General features: G+C 38.2%; 1 protein-coding gene across 3 annotated transcripts in view; it reads left to right on the top strand.

Moving 5' to 3' along the window:
* Nucleotides 1-22,385, top strand: part of UNC79 (unc-79 homolog, NALCN channel complex subunit) — a gene marked incomplete at its 5' end in the record, with an annotated part of 150,964 nt that overhangs the window by 82,594 nt on the left and 45,985 nt on the right. For all 3 annotated transcript variants that reach the window (XM_083379454.1, XM_083379453.1, XM_083379455.1), the window contains 5 exons: nucleotides 2,034-2,141; nucleotides 7,777-7,893; nucleotides 13,789-13,872; nucleotides 15,355-15,457; nucleotides 21,322-21,462. In XM_083379454.1, coding sequence (XP_083235580.1) covers nucleotides 2,034-2,141; nucleotides 7,777-7,893; nucleotides 13,789-13,872; nucleotides 15,355-15,457; nucleotides 21,322-21,462 — 553 coding nt within the window. The remainder of the gene's footprint in view (nucleotides 1-2,033; nucleotides 2,142-7,776; nucleotides 7,894-13,788; nucleotides 13,873-15,354; nucleotides 15,458-21,321; nucleotides 21,463-22,385) is intronic.

Here is a 22,385-nt window from a genome sequence, read left to right as displayed (position 1 = left end):
TTGTTCCATGCTTAAGATTGTCGTCGTCATCATCATCACCATCACCATCATCCTCTCCCAATCTACTTTCCTAAAATGCTCCAATCTAATCTTTTTTAAAGATATAGGTTTTATTAAGAATTTTGATTACAGTAGTAAAAACTAATACAAACTAAACTTCTAGAAAGAGAAAAAATAGAAAAAAGAATAAAAAGTGCAAGAAAAAATAAAGAAGAAAAAATAAAGGATATAATAAACAATATAAAAAAGTATATAATGACATTCAACCTTCATACAAGTATAAAAAAATCTAGCAGTTCACCTCCTATAAGGCTACAGATATCTGTTTATCCCATATTCCATCCTTTGTTTATGATGTCAAAAAATGCCCTTAAAGGATAGCTAGAACTTTGCCTAAAATGTATTATTTTAACCTTGATCAAATAAACCTACTTTATATTCCTTTCTTTTAGTTCTTACAGTTTTAATCTTTATTTCAATGAAATATTGTCATAGGATTTATATTCTCTTCAAGTATTCTTTATCCTATTGCATAGATTTCTTCAAGACTTTAACAAGCCTCTTTTGTAGATCCAATAAGAAAACATTTTCTTGGTCATTCGCTTGATTTATCATTTGTATTTCTCTTTATTTTTAAAAATTTTATCAATTTCTTTTCTATATCCAGTAAAGCATCCTTTTCCAAATTATTACCTTGTCCTGTCTATTGTAGTTCCACTTTGAGTACTTTTGTTATATAGAAAATTTGTTCTGTATATACATGTCATTCCTTCATTAATGACTTTTGGACATTAGACATCCATAGAAGCAGACAACTTTACTGACAGCATGGATATTGTAGTTGCTAATTTCTGGCTTCATTCTTTAAATATCTTTAAATATCTTTAACTGATATTGAGAAAGGCTTGCATGTTTTTCTTTTCTGCTTTGAATCTTTAGCCCCTTCTAGCATCAAATTTCTAACATTATAAAGTAGCTTGCTTTGTTATGGCTTATAATAGTCAAGATAACCAAAATAAATCTATTTCCCATGAGAAGCAATTTATTTTTTACAACTAAAATCTTAAAGTCAATACTCCAAGTCAGTCTGGACCCTTAAGCCATTTATAATTTTTCTTAAAGTTTATTTAGCTTTTTGCTGTTTATTTCATTTTTAAAGTTCTAAAGCTTACATTTATTTATTTTTTGTTCAGAGTTGAAGATAAACTTGCCTAATGACTTTTAAAAGTTGTCATTCCAGAGTTCTCTGGTTAATAAGCAATTTCTGAGAATGATTAAAAAGGGAAGTTTGTTAACCTAGTGTCCTTTGAAAGGTTCCACTATGGTTGTGAGCAAGATGGCTAATCCCTTTATCTCCCAGTGCTCAAATCTGCCAAAAACGGCTGTCTGCAGTTTCTTCATAGGAGGAGTTGTTTGGAGCACATGTGAGCAATCTCCCATCCTCTCCTTATCTGGAGAGATTTTACTCATTGGTTCCTTGGAGTTGTCAGCTCCACTTTCATAAAGACATTTTCAGTTCCCATACCTTCTTTGGAAGTTCTCCATATTCCAGCATTTTCTTTAATGCTGCCTTCTAGAGGTGTAAAGAAAATATAACAGGGCATTAAAATGTACATATGCCTTATGATGGCAACATACCCATTATGATGGTGAATCATGTATGTAAATATGAGTCCATAGGAAGGCAGGATTTGTTTTTTTTTAGAGATCCCAAGTGCTACTTGCATCCATCGATTGGTCTTTCCTTATAATCTGTGTTGGAAAAAAAGTGAGACAGAATTGTCTTTATAGGGATGCATGGAAATTAAACATTTACATAGGAGAAAGTAGTGTATTGAAAAAGATTCTCCAGCATATGTATGTGTAAATCTAATTTCAGTGCGATACTATTTTAAGCGCCAAGGTGATAAAAAGGCATATCAGGAAGGAAAAAATGGAAAAATTGAAAGAAAAAGAGAGTTTATGATTAATTATCCTCTGATATCAAAAGCCAAAAAAAGTTTCTGAGTTTCAAGCAATATTTCTTTTTGCAGATGTATCAGCTAAAGTACTTTCAACCTTAGAAATGCCAAGGGAGTCATCTTCTGCTCCTACACTTGACGCAGGTGTACCAGAGATAAGTAGCCACTCTTCCATGTCAAGTAAGCTCTCCCCTGACTTTGAGGAAAGAAACCAATTTTTACTGCATTTGTGCTTCTTAGTATGTTTTGCCATCTGGTGGATTACGTCTCTCCATTCATAAATGTTTATGTGTGTATTGTGTTAATTAATTCTAAAAGTACCAGAATAGAGTTGGCATTCTGTAATAATGAGCTTGATAAAGGGTTGAGTCATTTTATATTATTGTACATCAATATAGAACATAGAGTAAAAGAGTTGGAAATGATCTCAAGAGGTCTTCTAGTTCAATGCCCTGCTCGTGCTGGAGGCCCTCTATACCATTTCAGACAAATGGTTGTATAATCTCTTTATGAAAGCCTCCATTCACAACTTCTGAAGGCAGCACCCACAACTTCTGAAGGCTATTTTAGTCTATGTCAGAACAAAATAAGTAATGATGTTCACCTATTGTTGGATAGGATAGCTCTATTTCATTAATGTAGGAGCATCTAGAGCAGTGTTTCGCAACCTTAACAATTTTAAGATGTGTGGACTTCAACTCCCAGAATTCCTCAAAATGCTGCCTAGGGAATTCTGCAAGTTGAAATTCACACAGATTTTATTTTTATTTTTTAAAAATATTTTATTGGTTTTTAACAATAACAATCTCCAGTGCCTGGTGTACAGCGGGTTGTCTTGGTTTATATATTTGAGAAAAAAGAGCAATAATAATTTAACAGTCAATAGTGATTAAATTTGATAATTCCATAATTAGTATATTAATAATATATTTCTGTGTTTTTGCAAATGTTGTTGGGAATACAGTTGATAGAATAGGTAGGATATATACACTTTCTGTTTCCCAAACTCTAATAATTCTCCTTTAATAAGTTTTTTATTGATTTTCCAATGTTACAATAGTATCTTTGAAAAGCAATGTGGTGTCTGGGTTACAATAGTTCCGTTTCATACAAATACATATTATTACAAATCTCCAATTTGTTGTAACCAGAATTTCTTCTCTTTTTTCCTTTAATACATATTATCTCTTATCTAAATTAACATACTTCTTATTGTTATTCATCAGATATTTAGTAGTTTTCTTACATTTGTCAATACTTTTGTATTTTAACATTCCATCTTTAAGACATCAAACACCATATATACTTTTCCAGCTTTAATTTTGCATTGATATTAAAGTTAAATGTTTGAAGTTTCTCATTTTTATATTTCTAGATGACCTCCCTTCCCTGTACACAATTCTCTCCAATACATAGTAATATAAATACACTTCTTATCTATCTCATTTCCATATCAACAAGTTAGTAATACAATATTCTTGTTTTCATTATAATTCCACATATTGAAAATTGGCCAAAATTTCTCCCATTTCAACATTTAATTCATCCTTTCATATCACTACATCAAGTATATTAATTACATTATATCATTCTTAACATATATACATCTTAATCAATTTCATTTAAACAGCTTAATATTTTAATTTAACTGTTAATATTCATACATCTGAGGTTTTTTTAATTACCCAGTATTTTTATCTACTCATCAAAACAATCTCTCATAATCCAAGTACAATCCTGTCTATTTTAGTATTTTCCGTTTCAGGCCTCTTAAATATGTCCATTCTTCTTCAATCTTATTCTTGCTTTTTTCCTTTGCCATATCATTTTTCGCTTCTTTGCTTCAGGGTCATCAAAGAATTCTTATGTTATTTTATTGTATTGAAGTGACTCTCCAAGGTGCCTTTTTGAAGGGTTGAGCGGTCTAATAAAAGCACCAAATCTTCTCATTATTTTTACCTCTTGATATAATTGTCCTGGACTGTGTATTTTTTCTTCCATCTGTTTCTCATTTTAATCTTCAAATGTCTGTGCTTGTTGAGTAGTTAATTCTTCTGTCAATGTATTTGATTGTTCAATTTCTTCTGTTACGTTCTGTCCCAATAAATTATTAGTTGTAGTCACAATTTGAGTTTGCTTCTCCAAGACGCTTTCTAGTTTTTTGCCCAAAAGCTCTTATTTCATCGCCGGCTGTAGACAGAAACTGATAAGTTTGGTAGGTTATTTTCATCATAGCATGGATTTGTTTTTGTATTTCTTCCATGGTGGAGTCTCACATCTGGTGTTCAAGGTTAGTCTTATCTTGTTTTTCTAAGGAATCAGCCAAGTCTCTTCTCTCTCTCTCTTTTTTTTTAGAGTGTCAGATTGCAATTTCAGGTTTAGCCATTGGGTGTCCCCCAAGTGCTTAGAAAATTCTTTTCTTTTCTTTTAGAAAACTATCTGTTAATCTCTTTTCAATTATTTCTTCTATTTTAGAAGAGCAGAGCCAAATTTTCAAATAAGAGTAGGAAATAAGGAGTTGGTAGTCAAAAGCTTTTAGTCTACAAGTTATAGAGTTCTAGTTGAGGTCAATTCATTTTTTCAACTTTTTTTAAAAAACACCCCTGGAGGCATAATCGCCATTATTTTAAAGGGACGGTTGGACTCCCCCTCACACTCCACAGGGGGGGAAAGTACTTAGCAGCTTATTTAGGTGAAAGAAAGAAGATTGGAATATGAGAGGAATCTTACCAGTCTCTTCCACACTGCTTTAATGTTGCTTGGTGGTAAGTGTGACTTCAGCTATCTGCACCCTAGTAACCGACCATGTTGCTATGGCCGATCTTTCATCTACCGGTTTGAAGGGAATGCAGGAATGGGGGGGTTGTGGCTCCCACTCATTTCTGCAAAAGCCCCTTCTTTTTGGTCGCCCCTCCAGGGTGACTCTTCGGCCCTTTTAGGACCTCCAGTGATGCGAAACTGGACATGGAAGATGAGAGCCATCCTCCAGAGGATTATAATGGCGGCGTTGGCAAACCGGAAGTCATTTCTCCTGGGAATTCTATAGTCCACTCCATTTTTATTGTTATATCAAAGTCTTGTAGATTTTTTCCTGTTTGTGTTGGATTGTGATTCTTTTCATTTGTAGCTTCGTCGATATGACCATGTTCTTCTATTTTGTGTTCTGTTATCTGATTTGTCTGTTCATTTGCCATTGTTTTCTGGGTGGTTTTTAATTGTAGATTTAGATTAGAGATGTGCTTATTTATGTCATCAAAGTTATTCTGGATTTCCTCTTGGTTTAAATCTATTGTCATTTGTATCTGTCATAACATTGCATACATTTCCTCTTGGAAAGTATTTGTCTTCCTTTGAAATATTTTGCTTCTGAGGGTCTTTGGTGTTTCAGGCTAAATCTTTCAGGAGTGAATTTTGAGTATGGTGTCAGACACTTTTTAATCTTATGGCTGGGCCAGCTCTTTCTTTGTTCCCAGCTATCTTCAAGGTTATTTAAAATTTAAGAGAACACATTATTTTTTGTTTCTAGGCATCCTGCCAGTTTCTGAGTCATTATTGTTAGTGTTCTGTGCTCCTCTAGGTGTCAGTAGTTGTTTTCCAGTTTTTTCAGACAAAAAATTATTATTGTTATATATTTTTAAAATTTCATTAAAACCCTTTTAGGTGTAGTCTTTGCATTTTTTTTAGTTTCTAGATTTGTCCAGACTGTAGTATTTTAAATTTAATTTCAGTCTATTTCTTTCCCCCTTAGTATTAATTTGCCATTTCCGTCCATGAGGGAATAGGGATATAATCCCCTCTGTTCACTTCGGAGGTTTACTTGCTTTCCCAAGGATTCAGTTAGTAGATAGAAGAGAGAAGATATATACTCTCACCAGTTCCAAGCACACTGTTCACTGATGTTCTTGTTTGTGCTCTTGGACTTCAGCTGCAGGTAGTTTGAGCTAGACGCAGATGCCATACTAGCCTTTCTCCTATTGAGTTGGAGGACTTCCCCTGGATCAAACAAAATGACTGCTGTCATTTTGTGATCAACAGAGCACCCCTCCTTCATGGTCACCTCTTCAGGCCAACTTCAGACCCATTTCGGGTCCCCCTGGCAGGACGAAACTGGCCGTGGGGAGCAGAACTCCGCTATCCCATGGCCATGTGCTACGGCACAAAACCAGACGTCTCCACACACATTTTAAAGTTACCAAAGCTGAGAAACACTGATCAAGGGGAAACTCCTTTTCGGTTTTTCCTAATGCATACCAGTGTCAGATACTGCAATTTCCATATGATCTCTCTCAGTGTGATATAAATTTGCAAAACATGAAGTGCCCTTTGTATTTTCATCAATTCTATATCATTCAGGAAAACCAATAGTTTTTTCTTCTTGCATTTGGTTCTCTTTTCCACACTTTTAAATCTTTTTCCTGTTTTTCCTGCTTGCACTGAATTATAACTACTGTGAATGTTAATATTTTCTACCTGATTAGATGAGTGAGATGCTTAGGGAGAGAAAATCATTATCAGGGCCATGTAATACATGTTAAAGTAGCATAGCATGAATAAACTTGCAGATCATTTTTAGAAATAACTGATAGGAAAAAATGATCTCAATAAAATAATAAAATAGGTAAAAATAAAATTTAAAAAACAATAATGTGTTTTGTGGAGAAAACAATTTAATCAGAAATCTGTATACACCATATTGGTTTTTAAATGCTGACAAGATATTCTTCAATAATTCTACCTTCCGACTCCAATATTTAAAATCAAACGTTTCCTTGAGAAATGAGATAAATATAATTCTTAAAGTTAGTGCTTTCATGGAGTATAAAAGCTAACATTTTGTAAGATTGTATATTGGCACTTTAGAAGGTTGGCTTGGTGCCCAGTCTTTGTTGTTTTTAATATTTTAAACTATTTAGTTTTATAGTTTTAATGTAATTGTACATGTTGTTTTAACTTTTGCTTGGGAACTGCCCAAAGATGTTTAGAGAGTAGGCGACTATATAAATGTTTTAAATAAATAAATAACATAAGAAAGAAAAATAACCAGTTTCCTCTGCTTTTGGCAACAATTTATGACTAGGTAGGAATGTCTGCTCTAAAATTTTAATTGCTGCACTTTGTTGGGAATTTCTGTGTGTAATAAACTGATTTTAAGCATAGCACTAGAGAAGAAAGTTATGCTATTCTCTAATTTGATGCTGACAAACATTTTTAAAATTAAAAATCTTATATCAATTGGAAATGAAATTTTTAATCTATTTCACAATTCAACCGCAGAATCAATCTTACATTTTAAAAATGTTTTGGAGTACTAAAGATTGAAATAAAGGCAACAGCCATAGCACTTAGACTTATATACCACTCTGTAGTGCTTTTATAGCACTCTCTGAATGGTTTACAATATCAGCATATTGCCCCAACTATCTGGGTTCTTATTTTACCAACCTTGCAAGGATGGAATGCTGAGTCAGCCTTGAGCCGATCAAGCAAACTTTTATACAAAAAATGTATTTGCAGTATTTTCAGTGTGATATTCATCAGTAGGATGCCACAAGGATCCAAAGGTTGTCCTCATAATCTAGAGCAAATAGAAATAAAATTGCAGGTAGAATTGTAGAACTGTTCGACAATTGTCATCCCCATCTGAGCACACTTCATTGAAAACCAATCCATTGGTTGAACGTATGTAAAGATGTAGAGCTATATTACAGATTAGAAAAGTTCATTTTGAAGAAAAAGCTGGGTATAAGTAATTGCAAATAATAGTAAATCATACTGTAAATCATACAAATACTGTATATTAATTTCTGACTTGCAGCTCAGTTCCGACAGATGAAAAGAGGTTCTTTGGGAGCACTGACCATGAATCAGTTGATGAAGAGGCAGCTGGAACACCAATCTAGTGCTCCTCATAATATTAGCATATGGGACACTGGTAAGTATTCCACTTTGCAGAAAATGATCTGTCTTGTGGGATAGGATACATAGGAATGGAAAGGTTAAGCAAATTTCTGTAGTGATGGGTCAAGAGAGTTTTAGTGTGGAAGTATAGAATAGGCCAGGGTTTCTCAAAATGAGCCATGTTAAGATGTGTAACTGGCAAAGAATTCTGGTCAACACATCTTAAAGTGGCCCAGGTTGAGAAACCCTGGGATAGGGCATTCCAAGAGGAAGTACATTACTTTGGTGCTGATTCCCATGTCTGACAGTGTAGTTCACTTAGATTTTGACTTTTTGTGGGCAAAGTCTGCAGTGGTGACTGAAACAACATTTTGTGATGTTAGATGGGCCCCTTTTATTCTGTGTACTCTGAACAAGTGGATAGGGAATTGTCTAGTATGTTTTTTTACCATGTGGGAGTTAGTCCTGCGCTTCATGGCTCTTTTTGGGGGGGCACATGATTGGTTTTATGAAGGTGATCAACACTTCACAGACTCAGTGTACCACTTAAAGGGGGCTCTGTATACCATAGGTAGTCCTCGACTTAAAATCACAATTGAGCCCATAGTTTCTGTTGCTAAGTGAAACAATTGTTAAGTGAGTTTTGCTCCAATTTATGATCTTTCTTGCCACAAAGATTAAGTGAATCACCGCAGTTGCTAAGTTAGTAACATGGTTGTAAAGCAAATCTGGCTTCCCCATTGACTTTGCTTATTCAGAAGGTTACAAAAGGTGATCACATGACCCCAGGACCCTGAAACTATCATAGATATGAACCAGTTGCCAAGCATCTGAATTTTGATCACATGAACATGGGAATTCTGCAACAGACATAAATGTGAAAAATGGTCATAAGTCACCTTTTTTCAGTGCCTCTGTATCTTTGGCCACTAAATGAATGATTGTAAGTTGAGGACTACCTGTACTTACTCAAGAGGCTGTCCCTGGGTTAGACTAATTTTAACAATTATTGCCCAATCTCTGACCTTTTCTTTAATGGGATGAGTATAAAGAAGAAGGTAGAAGGCTATCTACAATGCTGCATAGAAGAAACAAATCGCATCAATTCTTTTCAGTCTGGATTCAGACTTGGGCATGGGGCAGAAGCAGCATTGGCTGAATTAAGAAATTCCTTGGTTAAACAGAGCAATGTGCCTTTCTAGTCCTTCTTAACCACTCAATGGCTTTCAGTATTATATTGATCACCAACTGGAGATTGGTTTTTGAGAATATTGTCTTGAGTAATTCTACTCTTTCCTGATTTCATATTTGTATACAAGAAAAGAGGTGAGCCCAGTAGCTGCTCATACGTGGAGTGCTGCAAGGTGTATGCTCTTTCCTCTATTTTTGAACTCTATATCAAATGTCAAGGTCATCCATTGATACAAGTGCAGGTAAAGTACTATAAGGAAAAGTCATACTTGAAGACATCTAACTTCACCACATTAGTAATGCTGAGGAAGTCTTATGTTGGTTTCTGGAGCGCAAAGCAAGCTGAAACTGAACCCAAATAACGTGAAGCTGCTGATATAATTGTCACTACTGCTAAGCTTGTAAGCCGCCCTGAGTCTTCGGAGAAGGGCGGGATATAAATGGAATTAAAAATTAAATTAAATTAAAAAACTTGAAGGGGAAGTACAAACCTTGAAGGATCAGCTGTGGTTTGAGGATCCTCCTGGATTCACAAGCACTGCTAGATGGGCAGGTAGAGATTGCAGCCCAGCCAGTGCATTCCTTCCCAGCTTTAGTTGGTGTTCCACTTGTGTGAACCCCATAACATCAATTCATGTTCTCATCAGTGCACAATCAGATTATGTCAACAGACTCTAACTGGAGATGCTTCTGAAGATTACACATAAATTGCAATTGTTCAAAATGCAACAGCCCACTTGCTGGCACACTTAAACTACCAGGAACTCATAAGCAGATCCACAAATTGTTTTCACTGAAGGAAATTTTTCCTTAGTTCTAAGTTAGTTTTCTCCTTGATAAATTTCCATATGTTAATTCTTGTCTCTGCCCTCAGATCTTTAGAGAATAGGTTGACACCCTCTTGTCTGTGACAGCCCCTCAAATATTGGAACGCTGCTTTCATGTTACCTCTAGTCCTTCTTTTAACTAGACTAGACATGCCCAGTTCCTGCACCAGTCATCATATTAATAATCTTTATTATATATTATCATATATATAATCTTTATGATTGATAGCCGTTGATAGCATTATAAATTATATTCATTCTTCTTCAAAGCCATTGCTATCTTTTAGGAGAGTACATTCTACTGTACGAGCACATCTATGAACAGATAGATGAACACCAGCTCGTAGTCAGAAGAGATAATGAAAACTCTTTAATCTTATGACATATGGGCAGAGTTAACTATAGTTTCAATTGGGAAACTGTGACCAACCTAGACTAGGGAATTTCTAGAAGCCTGGCACTTTGACAAATTAGCCAACAATAGACACAAAGACATAAACAATATCTACATATTGTGCAAATCAACAAGCCAAAAAGGAAACAAAAAGACCAAAACACCTTCCCACCAGCAAACAACACCCAGATAAGCATCGATTAATTCCAAGATTAACTTTAGACCAACAATCAAAAAGTAAGCAGTATCCCAATCAAGGAACTGCCAAACAAGCTAATATTAAACAGCCCAACCAAAGAACCTCCAAGACTTCTCCCACCACACTGACAGGGCAAGCCACTAGAACAGGGGTGTCAAACTGCCGGGCCCGCATGCTGGATGCGTCATGGCAAAATTGCGCCCACCCAGTTGCCGGCAATGGAAAAAAAGTCACGATATATCGCAACATGTCATGTGATGTTGCGAGTTTGGCACTCCTGTGCTAGAATATAAACTGAGAGCAAACCCTATTCCTTATTAGCACTGATGATGTTACCTAGTTTGGGTAATAAAACATCTGCAAGAAAACAGCCAAGCTCAGAGAACACCAAGGACAACTCACTTTCCACTGTTATGCTATTAATGTATACAGTACTTTGAATAAAGAAATCTATCATTTTGACTCAGGCACAGAATAGGAAAAAATGTGCTAATTGGATATCAAGCTTTTCATGTCCTCTAGAAAAATGAACTGAAGACATATTGGCTATAAAATATGAAATCCCTGCCTCCTAATTACAATATTCCTTTATTACATACTTTGATACTCTGTGAAAATAGTAATGTGTCCCACTTCACTGAAGATCCTACAGTTTGATTGATTCTGGCACATTTAGAGACCAGATGCTTAACTGCAGTTATCTGCCAAGAAAACTCTGGGACTTCAGCAATAGAATGGAAGCACTAGGATAATTTCAGTTTTGAAATGTTTCTTGATATCTCGGTGTCATAAATGGATATTTAACTTAGTCATTTTGATAAATTAACCATCTTCATATATGAATAGCCAAGTTACATGTAGAATTGTATTTATTATGAATATTTGTATTGCCTTTCTGCAATATCATGTGGAATGAATTATATAAAAATAATTAAAGACCAGCAGCAATTCTGCAGACTGCAGAAAGCCCCTTTATACATGCTTCCCACGAGGAGCTTTGAAGAGGTCTTTCTCTGTACATAAAAAACAGTCAATCTATTAATTAAAACAGGAATATTTAGGATTCTCATTAGTAGAGGAGGATCTATGCTGGGTGAAACCAAAGGTCTATCTAACCTTTCATCCACTGTAATCTGGCTATAGCCACTGTAGCCAGATGGCTGTAATCCTATAGGGAACTTAAAATAGGATGAGATGAAATAGCAACTTGCATTTCATCATAGTTGGCATTGAAAGTCAAATAGCACTGCAAATTGTGATTGCAGATTCCATACATGCACTTTCTACAGACTATATATCATTGTATACATTTCTATTATGCAAACCATAACTCTCCAACCCCGTCCTTGTCCCAGACTACCGTAAGTGCTCTAAAGATTGAAGTGATGGAACAGGATCTGCAGTGAGGCTTTGGAGGGGAGGGATGATGGCAGTAATTGAGTCCTGAATGGTGTAGTGGACATGGCTTTCTTCAGACTAAAACAGAGGATTAAAGGGTTCCTTATACCTAGTTCCTTTATTCGGTACCAGCTGAAAAAAATAATTCAAAAATTCCCTAGCCCTGGAACTAATTGGAGAGAAATTCCAAAGCTCTTCCAAATGATCATTTCTTAGATTCTATAAGAAATTTGGTAGGTTTACAATTATCTGCATTTTTCCTCCCTTCATATAATTGTGAACAGTGCTTTTTTTGTAAAAGAAAAAGGTGCCGGAACTCACACATGTCATACAACCTGCCTTGCCTACCCTACAAGGTTCCATCCAAAAAAGGTGCCGGAACTCCGTTCTGAGCGTTCTATGAGAAAAAAAGCCCTGATTGTGAACACCCGCTGACTGCCTTATGTAATCTCTGCAGTTTTTGGAAGCAACAATTTTCATTGCCTTTTTCTTAGAGCCAAAAGAGATGGACCAGCCTAAAGTCACCTACCCGGCTTTGTGCTTAAGGTAAAACTAGAACTCACAGTCTCCCAGTTTCTAGATTGTTACCTTAACCACTAGACCATGGGTAGGCAACCTCGGCTCTTTTATGACTCATGGACTTCAACTCCCAGAATTCCTGAGTCAGCATAGCATAGAATTATGGGAGTTGAAGTCCATGAGTCATAAAAGAGCCGAGGTTGCCTACCCCTGCACTAGACCATACTGGCCCTGTTCACTAAAACAGCTAGCACAGTTTTATTTCAGTGGATTGGTGGTGTGGTGAGGTTTGCTTAATTTTCTTGGTAGAATCAACCTAGATTGCTGGAAGAAGCCTTGAACCATAATATGGGCATTGGGTTTCACAGGGCTTTATGAGAACCCTGGACAGACCGTCTTCTAGAGGCTTCATTGTAATCTTCAAAATGAATATCATTTTACCCTACCTCAGAAAGATATTGCAAGGATAAATCTTACTGAGCAGCTAAATCACCTTAAAAAATGATACCGAAAAAAACCTTCAGCATAAATCACTTCACTGTAAGTCACTTTGTGACTTTTAAGTCACTTTCATAAGGGAACGTATATTTATTATAGAGAATCATCTTTCCATTCTGGTTATCTTTGCTGGTGCATTGTCATTTTTGCCCAATTCACTTCAGTTCAGAAAAATTATTTTGTTTTGTTGAGATGACTTAATAGCCTCAGGCCTTTCTTTATTCATACTTTATTTCAAACATTTCTCTCTTTTTTTGCAGCATAAAATAATCACCTATGGTGCCCTCGTGATTAGACTTTTCGTTCTTTTTTGTTGTTGTGCACTTGACATTGCTTACTCTTTCCAGTATTTGCATTTCTATGGTTTGTGAACTTAAGTGTTCTCCAAACATCTAAATCAGTAATTAATTTGTGATTAAAAAGCAAAGCAGAATACCCAAACCCAAAGATTTGCCAAAGGCATTTTAGATTCAAAATAATCAGATCCTTATACTTGACTAGGACTGTTGACATTTCTAATGTTCCTTCTCTTTTATATTTAAGAGCTTGATAGTTAGAAAACTGACTCATCTGGAGAAGGGGGACCATAGCTTAACTGAAGGGCACATATTTATTATACAAAGATTTTCCCCAAAGATCAGACATCCAGCATCTTTAATTGTAAGGATTAGGTAAAAAGAAATGTGAAAACCTCTGTGGCAAAAAAGCTGAGCTACATGGAGAAGTGTCACTTGGTACAGGACTGTTCCCTGTGTTTCTAAACATTTATTCATTTTCTGTTTGGTTTACAGGAGTTGTGTCTTTTAATTGTTATGTATAGCTGGTGTATTTATTATTGGAATAGCTCCACGGCTAATTCTTAATGAAACCCATCAGGGACTGAAGTTCTCTCTCTATCCACAGAACAGATACAGCATGGGAAGAGACCATGCAATGTCTCAGTTTGCCTAAACCCTGATGTAGAGGGACAACCACTAAGAATAAGAGGTTAGTTCAGGGTCTGTTCAGCTGTGATTTTGCTGTGTGAAGATTTTGCTGTGTGAAGGGTTCCTAGTTAATACAAAATTGAAATTGTGGTCTTGATATTTTTTGAAGTGAACAATATATTTACTTCGCATGGGTTTTATATCTGAACTGGAGGAACTTGAAAATTAAATACATCTCAGTATTCTGTTAAAATGATTGCTAACAAAATTTATTGCTTCTTTCCAAAAGAAGAGGAAATTGAATTGTTTCCGTTCTTGAAACACAGAACTATTTTAACTTCTGTAAAGGATTTTGAATAGTCTTCATTTCATTGTTCATCAGCCTAAGTGTACAGAATATATATTCTTTTGAAATGGTTGCCTTTCCACCCCAGTTATGCAAGTCACAGTCTTCATGCATTAACTGTTTTCAGCTTGAATGCAGCATCTAGTCACATAATATCTTGGCAAATATCCAGAGCAATGTCTTTGGGCAAGACAAGACATATACATCAATAGAACTTTCAGGATGATGGTTACTGTTATTAAAGCAGTCTGAAGATCAAAAATCTGTTTTGAAGCTCAAAAGAACAATCAAAAAGTTCTTATGGAGAATATTTTTATGAACAAGAAATACTTTGTCTAAATCAATAACTGATTGAAATTCTTATTTTGTCCATTTTAGCAACACACATGAATATATGATTTCAAATTATTGTAACATGGTATTAAACAGGGAAGAATTATCAATCTTGCTTATGTAATGGGACATATAACATTATGCCAGTATAACTACCACTGATTATGGATTCTCTAGATATATTAGCATTCCTGCTTTCTTCAAACATTAAATGTGCAAATTTCTGGATATCTTTTTTTTTAATCTCAGTTAAAAAAGAAAAAGAAAAAAAAGGAACTGATTTTTCCATAGGGTTATATAGGTCAGCCTGTTCTTGGTTTTTTGAAGCATTCTGCTGGTATAATAATGACCTATTTGTAATTGCATTTTTCTTATACTTCTAAGCACCTTGCATACAAATGATGAATTAACTCTCATAGATCTTTGCCAAGCAATATTAAGATTAATTTTAACTCCTGAGATTTAATGAAAATCTTTTGCCATTTCTTGATAAACAAACCTTTTGGTCCTTGCTGTTTCTTTAAAGATGAAAAATGTTTCAGGCCAACATCATGTGGAAAACCAATTGTCTGAAAGACTTATTCTTAAGTTACAGAATGAATTGAAAGAAATGGAAATTGCTACATCATCTTGATTTTTTGCTTTGTGATTTTTAAGAGCTTAGATAAATAAAAAATTTTTTTAAAAAAAGATGCCTTAAATTACAAGGCATCTTTTCAGTGGGATAATTGTGAAAATTCTGAAAGTTCATTTTAAAAGCATTGTAGCTCTTTATATGTAATCAAGTGATAAAAAATAGATAATTTTGATTTATCATGAAGTTCTTCTCTTTTTCTTTCTTTCATGTTCTCCCTCTTTCTACAGGGGCCACAAAATCAAGCTTGCTGTCAGCACCTAGCATCGTCAGTATGTTTGTACCAGCCCCTGAAGATTTTATTGATGACCAGCCTACCATGATGACAGACAAGTAAACATTTTCACATTTCTTTTAGATTTTGCCATTTAAGACCAATGATAAGCTTAAAGGGCTGATTTATTAATGACAATGACAACAGCAGCAAAAAAATAATATTTTGTTATTGGAATGAAACCAGAATAATTATCTGACTATTTTGTTAAAGCTTTAAACTAAGAAAAGTTAGAATGGCAGTGCATAAAAGCTTTCAGTTCTTTAAGATTCAGAGACAGAATATAGATAAGGGATTATTTGTATTTACACCATTGAGTTTTATAGAACGTTTATTAATTTTTATCCCAGAAATGGGCAAAAACAACAAACAGTATAAAAATACTACTAAAAATGCAGCATAAAAATACTGTCTAGGTTGGACTTCTGGTTTGCCATTGAAGCCACCACAGACACTGGAAGGTGAGCTCCTGTGTTCAGTTTTGTTCCATTGGGGGACCCTAAAAAGGGTCAAAAGTCGCCCTATAGGGGTGATGAGCAAGAAGGGAACCCCCACTTGATCACGGGAGGGTGGCAGTCCTTTCGCTTGATCTGGGGTAGCCCTCCAAACCAGCAGAGGAAAGACCAGCCATAGCAATATGGCTCATCACTAGGCTGTAGGCAGCCGAAGTCAAACTTACCACCAGGCACTTCTAAAGCAACGCGGATGAAACTGGGTGAGATCCAATCTCTATGATCCTAAGTATTTTTTTCCTGTAAAAGCTGCCTGAGGTATCTTTCCCCCTGTGAAGGGAAGGGAATTTCTAGCCCACTCTCTAAGAATAGCAGCAATTGACTACCCAGGGGAGTTAAAGCACTAAAAGAATAACTTTAATCTAATTGGATTTACGGTATATGTTTCTGAAATTTGGGGGCCAAAAGTTTTCTTATTTTCACTGAACACTTTTGTTTTTATCTATAAAAAAATAAAATTGGGAAAAGGACTATAAAAATTTTGGACTTAAAAAACCTTAAGTGGCATCGGTGACATCTTATGGTGAAGCTTGGTATTACAACTTGTTATTGCCTAAAGGAGACTTGGCTTGAAGCCCAGACTACAGATAAGACTCTTTTAACTTTGATAAATACCACCTGTGAGAAGTTCAGTTGTAAAGAGAACTTCTGGGTGGCATGGCTGGCTTCTTTGAACTATGAATGTAAACCTTTATTGATTTTAGAGCCTATTTTTATCTGAGGAATATTGGTCATGATTTGAGATGATGAAATACTTTGGATTATAAAATCTTACTTGACAAATAACTTTTACTATAAAGACTACCTACAAACACGTGAAATAGAGGTTCCCTACCCAGCTATAAAAATTATTTTCATCGTCTGATTACAAACTGCTCAACTTAATGCACCATTAAGAGAAGATGGATGAAGACCAGGAAAAGATTCTTTCCATGCTGAATACATGAAACCATCCTTTCAGCTTGTGATGAAATAAGAGGTTACAGAAAAGAACAAGATGTTAGCTCAGTTACACAAACCCAAATTCTGACTACAACTAAAGAACTAACAACGCAGAAGGTAACAGAAGAAGTGGGACAATCAAATACTAAGACACTCAATTGACCAACAAATACAGTATTGTTAAAAAAATACTGTCTAGTGTGAGCGTATAGTGTTTCTCTGTTGCAAGGGTTTAATCCATTTTCCCTGTTGGAAGAGATAAAGCCAAAAAAGAAGAGAGGGGTGGAAACAAAAATTGTATAATAATTCTAAATTTTCAACCATTTGGGTAAAACAAATGTTACATTATACCAAATAAAAGAAAAAGTCAAGCAATTGATAGGGAAGTTATAAACCTAAGGTTCTTTCCAGTTTTTAGTCATCTACCTTTATATTTTGATCAATACATTTGTAGAATGCTACCCACAAAATCTCTTCTAGATAATGCATACTTATAATACATTCTCTACTACTTTTCATTGAGATAAACACTGTTACACTAATAAAATGCTAAAATCCATGAAATTAAAAACAGCATAATTAACAATGAGTAATATAGCTTAAAATGAAATAGATAGGGAAATCAAGCAAGTACTTGGAGAAACAAATCCATATTTAAATGAAAGAAAATACACTCCATATTTGGAGCTCATCTTATTAGGGAGATATCTCTCTCTCTCTCTCTCTCTCTCTCTGTGTGTGTGTGTGTGTGTATGTGTGTCTCTGTGTGTGTGTCTCTGTGTGTCTGTGTGTGTGTGTCTGTGTCTGTGTGTGTCTGTGTAATCTTGGTGGGGGCTCTCCATTTATTATGCCCCTGTCATGGACCAATCATCACCTCCTGCGGCTGGTCTTCCGTCTTGCCACCCCCCGCCGTGGGGATGCGGAACCAATTAGATGGTACCGCCCCAGGCGCTTAATGGACCCTGACGGGTTCTAGGCAGCGCTGGGATCCCCACCTGCCTCCGTCGCTCACAACTCGGCGGATGCCTTAGTGGAAGCCTGGGAAAGGGCAGCCACTGAGGCACTGGACCGAGTTGTACCCTTGCGGCCCCTTATCCGGTGCAGATCCCAACGAGCTCCATGGTTTTCCGCGGAGCTCCTGGAGATGAAGCGCCGGAAACGGGGCCTAGAGAGCTGCTGGAGGTCCAGCCGATCCGAATCCGACCGGTTGCGGTTAAGAACCTATATTAGGTCTTATCTCGCAGCGATGAGGGCGGCGAGGTGTAATTACTTCTCCGCCCTCATCGCGTCTGCAGATAATCGCCCGGCCGCCCTGTTCAGGGTGACTCGCTCCCTCCTTAATCAGGAGGTGAGGGAGGATCCCTTGCAGGGTCACGCCAAGGAGTTTGGTCAACATCTGTCGGATAAAATCGCTCGGATTCGGACCGATTTGGACTCCAGCTGGGCAGAGTCTGACGATCAGGACACGGGCGGTGTTGTCAATGTTATCTGGGAGGAGTTTGATTCTGTGACCCCTGATGAAGTGGACAGGATTATGGGGAGGTTGAGCTCCACCACATGTTTATTGGATCCGTGCCCTTCCTGGCTGGTTTATGCAGCTAGGGAGAGGACACGAGGCTGGTTCCAGGCGGTTATATCTGCTTCTTTGAGTGAGGGTAATTTCCCCACTGTTTTGAAGGAGGCGGTGGTGAGACCCCTCCTCAAGAAGCCTGCCTTGGACCCAGCTGTGTTGAACAACTTTCGTCCAGTCTCCAACCTTCGCTTTCTTGCGAAGGTTGTTGAGAGTGTGGTGGCGCATCAGCTCCCTCTGGTCCTGGATGAAGCGGATTATCTGGATCCGTACCAATCGGGTTTCAGGCCCGGGTACAGCACGGAGACGGCGTTGGTCGCTCTGGTGAATGATCTCTGGAGGGCCCGGGATAGGGGATGTTCCTCTGTCCTAGTCCTATTAGACCTCTCAGCGGCTTTCGATACCATCGACCATGGTATCCTGCTGCGGTGTCTCAGGGGATTGGGAGTGGGAGGCACGGTTCTTCGGTGGTTCTCCTCCTATCTCCTGGGACGTTCGCAGTCGGTGTTGGCAGGGGGGCAGAGATCGGCCCCTAGGTCTCTCGTTTGTGGAGTTCCTCAGGGTTCGGTTCTCTCGCCTCTCCTGTTCAACATCTACATGAAACCGCTGGGTGAGATCATTCGTGGTTTTGGAGTTGGGTATCATCAATATGCTGATGATACCCAACTTTTCATTTCGACCCCAAACCACCCCAGTGATGCCCTCGCTGTGATGTCCCGTTGCCTGGAGGCGGTTCGGGTCTGGATGGGGAGGAACAGACTTCAACTCAACCCTGACAAGACTGAGTGGCTGTACATTCCGGCATCCCGGGACATTCAAAATGTTCCATCGCTTTCTATGGGGGGTGAGTCTTTACCCCCCGTGGATAGGGCGCGCAACTTGGGAGTCCTCCTAGATTCACGGCTTACCTTAGAAGATCATATAGTAGCCGTGACTAGGGGGGCTTTCGCTCAGGTTCGCCTGGTGCGTCAGTTGCGGCCCTATCTAGACCGGGATGCCCTGTGTACGGTCACTCATGCGCTCGTGACCTCTCGTCTTGACTATTGCAATGCTCTCTACATGGGGCTTCCCTTGAAGACCACTCGGAGGCTCCAACTGGTACAGAATGTGGCCGCGAGAGTTGTCTTGGGAGTTTCCCGGTACTCCCATGTTACACCTTTGCTCCGCGAGCTGCATTGGTTACCAGTTGTTTCCGGGTGAGGTTCAAGGTCTTAGTGATGGTTTTTAAGTCCTTACATGGCATGGGTCCGGAATACCTCGGGGACCACCTGCTGCCGGCGTCAACTCCCCTCTGCCCTGTGCGTTCCCACAGAGAGGGCCTCCTCAGGGTACCTCCGGTCAGAGAATGCCGGCTGGTGGCCCCCAGGGGGAGGGCCTTCTCTGTGGGCGCCCCGGCTCTGTGGAATCAACTGCCGGTTGAGCTCCGGATGGCACCGGATCTCCGCTCCTTCCGGCGCGGGTTAAAGACCCACTTATTCGAACAAGCTGGCCTGGCCTGATGGGGAGTCAATTTAGGGTTTAAATTATTTGTATATTCTTATTGTTTTATTTTGGGCATTAATTTAATTCTTTTTTAACTTTTGTACTTTTGTATTTTTATTATATGCCCTGTTCACCGCCCTGAGTCCTTCGGGAGAAGGGCGGTATAAAAATTTAATAAAACTTAAACTTAAACTTAAACTTAATTCCCTTCTGACATGTATGGTTAGCATGTCTTCCTCAATCTAGGGTTCTCCACCAGAAGATTGGGAATTTGAGGATTCTGCACAGTATCCTAGCTATTCTTAGCACTGGGCACTTCTGAAGAGAAAGCTCTGATGTTGTTCCTGGAGTCTGTTGGAGTCACTTCCCCAGCTTAGGAGTCACAGCCCCAAGGGCTCCTACCACCATTGTGGCCACTTTGGCCTTTTCTTTCCACAGCTGGAAAGCAATCCTAGAAACCTGACAGTAGATAGGGGGTGATGATAAATAGGGGCTGTTGAGTTATTTCATGTCTACAGCCCCGAGGGCTCCTACCACCATTGTGGCCACTTTGGCCTTTTCTTTCCACAGCTGGAAAGCAATCCTAGAAACCTGACAGTAGATAGGGGGTGATGATACATAGGGGCTGTTGAGTTATTTCATGTCTATCAGCTTCCTTGATTTATTTTTAATCGATAAGACAGAATTTCTAAAAAGAAAAAACACATTGATTATAATTTCAGATAGATTCAAATAAAATGCTTCATTATCTCCTTTTTGCACCTCTAAATACAAGAAGAAAATATTTAATAATGAAGGTTACCTGACTGCATAATTTGTTGGTGGAACCACAGTGAAAGGGGGAGCATGGTTGATAAATGAGAAATATCCTGTAAGATTAATTTATTTCAGTCAGTTGGTCTGGTTGTTTTCTAAAAGCTTTGGCAGCAGGTAGTAAATCGGGCTAAATGAGATTGATTTTCATGACCTTGTTGGCATTTTCTCCTGCTGTTGTGGAAAAGGAAAATTTTCTGTACAATCCTATTAAGTTCAAACATCACAATCAGTTGGAGACATTAGTGAGTGGCTGATCAAATTAACCAAACATCCCCATTGGGCCAAGATGTACTGGTTTTCCAAGTCTTTTTATACAGTCAGTAATATTCTGCCTCATCTCAATCGCATTAGACATGTCCCTTAAGACCAGACATTATAAAATCTTGGCAGAAATTTGAAAGTAATCTCTTGGCAGTACATGAGTTAGAACCCATTCAGTGGCCAAAATTGGAAGGAATCAAAAACAAACTTCTTATTGTTGGAAAATTAACTTGTCTCCTTCCTTGCAACCCATAATTCTCACTTATGGAATAATCTCTGCAGCAATGTAATGTGATTTTCATATAGTAATATTGCATTTTTTCCGCTAATTTTCTTACAGATGCCATGACTGTGGAGCCATCCTGGAGGAATACGATGAAGAAACGCTGGGTCTGGCGATAGTAGTTCTTTCCACATTCATTCATCTCAGCCCAGATTTGGCTGCTCCTTTGTTGTTGGATATTATGCAATCTGTAGGAAGGTATAAACTTTCATTTTTCTTCTCATATCTTTCTTTCTTCTGCAGATTAATGGTTTACAAATAAAGAGTGAATTCAGCATTGTTTCATGTTATATAGTTCATCTTCTATTTGAACAACCCTAAGTGAAATGAACCCTGAAATGAACCCCTCCTCAAGAAACCTGCCTTGGATCCAGCTATTTTAAACAACTTTCGTCCTGTCTCCAACCTTCGCTTTCTTGCGAAGGTTGTTGAGAGCGTGGTGGCACGGCAGCTCCCTTTGGTCCTGGAGGAAACTGAGTATCTGGATCCATACCAATCGGGTTTCAGGCCCGGGTACAGCACGGAGACGGCATTGGTCGCACTGGTGGATGATCTCTGGCGGGCCCGAGACAGGGGTTATTCCTCTGTCCTGGTCCTTTTAGATCTCTCAGCGGCTTTTGATACCATCGACCATGGTATCTTGCTGCGACGTCTTCAGGGGTTGGGAGTGGGAGGCACCGTTTTACGGTGGTTCTCCTCCTACCTCTCGGGCCGTTCGCAGACGGTGTTGACGGGGGCAGAGGTCAGCCCCTAGGCCCCTTAATTGTGGGGTGCCTCAGGGGTCGGTACTCTCGCCCCTCCTGTTCAACATCTATATGAAGCCACTGGGTGAGATCATCCTTGGTTTTGGGGTGAGGTATCATCAATATGCCGATGATACCCAGCTCTTTATCTCCACCCCGAACCAAGCCAGTGATGCCCTTGACGTGATGTCCCATTGCCTGGAAGCGGTACGGATTTGGATGGGGAAGAACAGGCTCCAGCTCAACCCGGCCAAGACTGAGTGGCTTTACGTACTGGCATCTTAACTCGTCCAAGAGGTTCCATCTTTGGTTATGGGAGGAGAGGTGTTGCCTCCCGTTGATAGGGCGCGCAATTTAGGCGTCCTCCTGGACTCACGA

This window comes from Vipera ursinii, assembly GCF_947247035.1.
Source record: "Vipera ursinii genome assembly, chromosome: 1".
Classification (NCBI taxonomy): Eukaryota; Metazoa; Chordata; class Lepidosauria; order Squamata; family Viperidae; genus Vipera; species Vipera ursinii.
This window is presented reverse-complemented; position numbering and strand designations above follow the sequence as displayed.